Genomic DNA, 5,000 nt, shown 5'->3' with positions numbered 1-5,000 from the left:
TTAAGATAATGTAGTTAATAGTGGGTTTATTGGTATTAAGATAATGTAATTAATAGTGGGTTTATTGGTATTAAGATAATGTAATTAATAGTGAGTTTATTAGTATTAAGATAATGTAATTAATAGTGGGTTTATTGGTATTAAGATAATGTAGTTAATAGTGGGTTCATTGGTATTAAGATAATGTAATTAATAGTGAGTTTATTAGTATTAAGATAATGTAGTTAATAGTGGGGTTATTGGTATTTGCTACAGAATGCTTATAGCCAGGGTTCAAAATTAGCACTTATTACTTACTAATTAGCGTTTACCAGCCAAATGCTGGTGAAATATGCAAGTGGCTGGTAGATTTGCTTCACTCACCAGCCAAATAACCCAATGGTAATCTATCGAGTGGTAATATTTGAACATTCACTAGCCATTCTGGCTGGTACCCGAAAAAGTAAATTTTGAAGCCTGCTTATAGCCTATATGTCAAGTCAAAAACTCAAAACTCAAAATATACAGTTCAATCACAACTGAGAATATGCCTCATTGTGTGTGTGAATAGAGGGGAATTAATATATTTGTGGGGTTGTTCGGACCTGCCCCCACTGCTAAAAAAATCCTGAAGGAAACCCTGCACAGTATATTATTAGAGTATATATATTCAGAGTATATTTCTTATTCAGAGTATATTATTAGAGTATATATATTCAGAGTATATTTCTTATTCAGAGTATATTATTAGAGTATATATATTCAGAGTATATTTCTTATTCAGAGTATATTATTAGAGTATATATATTCAGAGTATATTTCTTATTCAGAGTATATTATTAGAGTATATATATTCAGAGTATATTTCTTATTCAGAGTATATTATTAGAGTATATATATTCAGAGTATATTTCTTATTCAGAGTATATATATTCAGAGTATATTTCTTATTCAGAGTATATATATTCAGAGTATATTTCTTATTCAGAGTATATATATATTCAGAGTATATTTGTTGTATTTTTCAGATCTTTTACCCAGAAACTACAGATGTGTACGACAGGAAGAACATGCCCCGAGCTGTTTACTGCATCCACGCTCTCAGGTCAGACCACCTGTCTGTCTCTCTCTCTCTCTGTGTTAACAGCCTGTCTCTCTCTCTGCAGCCTGTCTCTGTCTCTCTCTCTGTTAACAGCCTGTCTCTCTCTCTGCAGCCTGTCTCTCTCTCTCTCTGTGTTAACAGCCTGTCTCTCTCTCTGCAGCCTGTCTCTCTCTCTCTCTGTGTTAACAGCCTGTCTCTCTCTCTGCAGCCTGTCTCTCTCTCTCTCTCTCTCTGTGTTAACAGCCTGTCTCTCTCTCTGCAGCCGGTCTCTCTCTCTGTGTTAACAGCCTCTCTCTCTCTCTGCAGCCTGTCTCTCTCTCTCTCTGTGTTAACAGCCTGTCTCTCTCTCTGCAGCCTGTCTCTCTCTCTCTCTCTCTGTGTTAACAGCCTGTCTCTCTCTCTGCAGCCTGTCTCTCTCTCTCTGCAGCCTGTCTCTCTCTCTGTGTTAACAGCCTGTCTCTCTCTCTGCAGCCTGTCTCTCTCTCTGTGTTAACAGCCTGTCTCTCTCTCTGCAGCCTGTCTCTCTCTCTGTGTTAACAGCCTGTCTCTCTCTCTGCAGCCTGTCTCTCTCTCTCTGTGTTAACAGCCTGTCTCTCTCTCTGCAGCCTGTCTCTCTCTCTGTGTTAACAGCCTGTCTCTCTCTCTGCAGCCTGTCTCTCTCTCTGTGTTAACAGCCTGTCTCTCTCTCTGCAGCCTGTCTCTCTCTCTCTGTTAACAGCCTGTCTCTCTCTCTCTCTCTCTCTCTGTGTTAACAGCCTGTCTCTCTCTCTGCAGCCTGTCTCTCTCTGCAGCCTGTCTCTCTCTCTGTGTTAACAGCCTGTCTCTCTCTCTGTGTTAACAGCCTGTCTCTCTCTCTGCAGCCTGTCTCTCTCTCTGTGTTAACAGCCTGTCTCTCTCTCTGCAGCCTGTCTCTCTCTCTGTGTTAACAGCCTGTCTCTCTCTCTGCAGCCTGTCTCTCTCTCTCTCTGTGTTAACAGCCTGTCTCTCTCTCTGCAGCCTGTCTCTCTCTCTGTGTTAACAGCCTGTCTCTCTCTCTGCAGCCTGTCTCTCTCTCTGCAGCCTGTCTCTCTCTCTGTGTTAACAGCCTGTCTCTCTCTCTGCAGCCTGTCTCTCTCTCTCTGTTAACAGCCTGTCTCTCTCTCTGCAGCCTGTCTCTCTCTCTGTGTTAACAGCCTGTCTCTCTCTCTGTGTTAACAGCCTGTCTCTCTCTCTGCAGCCTGTCTCTCTCTCTGTGTTAACAGCCTGTCTCTCTCTCTGCAGCCTGTCTCTCTCTCTGTGTTAACAGCCTGTCTCTCTCTCTGCAGCCTGTCTCTCTCTCTGCAGCCTGTCTCTCTCTCTGTGTTAACAGCCTGTCTCTCTCTCTGTGTTAACAGCCTGTCTCTCTCTCTGCAGCCTGTCTCTCTCTGCAGCCTGTCTCTCTCTCTGTGTTAACAGCCTGTCTCTCTCTCTGCAGCCTGTCTCTCTCTCTGCAGCCTGTCTCTCTCTCTGTTAACAGCCTGTCTCTCTCTCTGCAGCCTGTCTCTCTCTCTGCAGCCTGTCTCTCTCTCTGTTAACAGCCTGTCTCTCTCTCTGCAGCCTGTACCTGTACAGACTCGGTCTGGCTCCACAGATCCAGGATCTCTACGGGAAAGTCAAGTTCACAGGTCCATACCAGACACTTATTATTATTATTATTATTATTGTTATTATTATTATTATTATTATTATTATTATTATTATTATTATTATTATTATTATTATTATTATTATTATTAATACAGTGTTTCCTCTAGGGTTTTGTTTTACCAGGGGGGCAGATCTGTCCCCCCCCCTGTTTTTTCGTATTAAACAGAACTGACACTTTGCTGCAAGACAAACAAATATATTTATTCACCTCTATTCACACACAATGAGGCATATTTTGATTTCGTTTTGATTGAACTGTATTTTTGAGGAACTGTAGGTCTACAAAATTAATTTTACAAGAAATTCTTCATAGGGAAACCAAAACTCAAAAGTAGGCTATATATATATAGTATGAAACCGTTCATAATGAAACTTTGCAAATTGCATATTTGCCTCAGTGGCAATGTTGGCAGCCTTGCTGTGTGCATTTGATTTGAAAAATAACTCCAAGGCTGGGTTACACTAGAACAGCCTGGATGGTCATTTTGACCATTTTGAGATTTATATGTGTAATAACTTTAATAAATAAAAAAAATACAATCCTGCTGGTACCTGACTTTTCCTAAAAGAGTCTGTATTTTCATTTAAAATAGTTTTTATATACTGTACATTACACAAAAGGCAAAGAAAATCCAATCACTGTTACCTATTGTGGCCATACTGTCATATTTCGCGGTTTTGTTTTTAATCTTGTGCGTGGTTGAAGAGGCATCTTGGTTTTTAGCAATAAGCAGAGAAACGTAAACTAGCGGTCTCGAGTAACAAGTGTGGGCACTGCATCACCGATGGGCCGAAGGCAAAGTCAGAACGTAGGCTGCTACGGCTGAATCAGAAGAACAGCACCGGCACTCGCTCTGTGAAAGGCCCGGTACACTGCCAGGTTAGGTTAGGTTATAAATGTTCAAATAACATACTTTTCATTTTTATTTGACTGTGAATTATGTTGAATGAATTTCCCCCAATAGGTTTCATGAATGTATGAAATAATCCGGGTTTAGCCTTCTACGCCATGATCTGATATCGAGGGCGTTGTATTGAATCAACAGCCACGTGCAATGTAGCTAGCAGGTGAAGGTGAAACTAAAAATGTGCAAGAACTATAGACTAATAATACCGGCTTAAATGAACTGATAATATAAGTTATACGACTTACAGTTGTCAAGAATGCACACATGCCATCTCAACCGGGTCCTCCGGACAGCCGGGCTCTTGTTTCGCTTTTTTATTTACGCTGCCCACTCGCGTTGTGAAGAGCGTGTCGACGTGCTCTTTACAATCACTGCTGATAGACAGCTTTGTGTCTGTCTGTCTGTCTGTCTGTCTGTCTGTCTGTCTGTCTGTCTGTCTGTCTGTCATTTCTGATACCGTGGCGGGAGAAATCTAACCGCCACTTGCCAATCAACATAGAAGAAACACTGTAATATTATAATTATAATTATTCTCCTTATTGTTGTTATTAATAACATTGTTGTAATAATAATTATAATTATAATTATTCTCCTTATTATTATTAATAATTAGATGTAATAAGTGCTAGCAGCTGATCTATCCTGACTAATGTGTTCAGAGGAGGAGATCAACAACATGAAGTCTGAGTTGGATAAATACGGGATCCAGATGCCGGCCTTCAACAAGATCGGAGGGATTCTGGCCAATGAGCTGTCAGTGGACGAGGCTGCAGGTACAGAGAGTCAGCAGCTGATTGGCTGATGGGGAGGAGGAGCAGACGGTGACCCAGCCTCTCTGTTTTTTTCCCATCAGCCCATGCGGCGGTGATTGCCATCAACGAGGCGGTGGACAGAGGCGAGGTGGCGGTGACGGCGAGCGCTCTGAGGAACCCCAACGCTCAGCTGGCCGAGCTGCAGGACGTCCTGATGGCCCTCTACCAGGACAGGCTGCAGCTGGACAAGAACAGGAAGAGACTCGCAGCCAATAGGGTGAGAGGACCACTCAGGGGACTGCAGGCAGCCAATAGGGTGAGGGAACCACTCAGGGGACAGCAGGCAGCCAATAGGGTGAGAGAACCACTCAGGGGACAGCAAGGCAGCCAATAGGGTGAGGGAACCACTCAGGGGACTGCAGGCAGCCAATAGGGTGAGAGAACCACTCAGGGGACAGCAAGGCAGCCAATAGGGTGAGAGAACCACTCAGGGGGACAGCAGGCAGCCAATAGGGTGAGAGAACCACTCAGGGGGACAGCAGGCAGCCAATAGGGTGAGAGAACCACTCAGGGGATAGCAAGGCAGCCAATAGG

General features: G+C 43.0%; 1 protein-coding gene across 1 annotated transcript in view; it reads left to right on the top strand.

Moving 5' to 3' along the window:
• iqgap3 (IQ motif containing GTPase activating protein 3) overlaps positions 1-5,000 on the top strand; it is a 70,346-nt gene that overhangs the window by 10,377 nt on the left and 54,969 nt on the right. The window contains 4 exon segments of the mRNA XM_028579648.1: positions 1,008-1,084; positions 2,657-2,724; positions 4,314-4,427; positions 4,508-4,683. Coding sequence (XP_028435449.1) covers positions 1,008-1,084; positions 2,657-2,724; positions 4,314-4,427; positions 4,508-4,683 — 435 coding nt within the window.

The sequence above is a fragment of the Perca flavescens genome, chromosome 6 (assembly GCF_004354835.1).
Source record: "Perca flavescens isolate YP-PL-M2 chromosome 6, PFLA_1.0, whole genome shotgun sequence".
In the NCBI taxonomy this organism is placed as follows: domain Eukaryota; kingdom Metazoa; phylum Chordata; class Actinopteri; order Perciformes; family Percidae; genus Perca; species Perca flavescens.
This window is presented reverse-complemented; position numbering and strand designations above follow the sequence as displayed.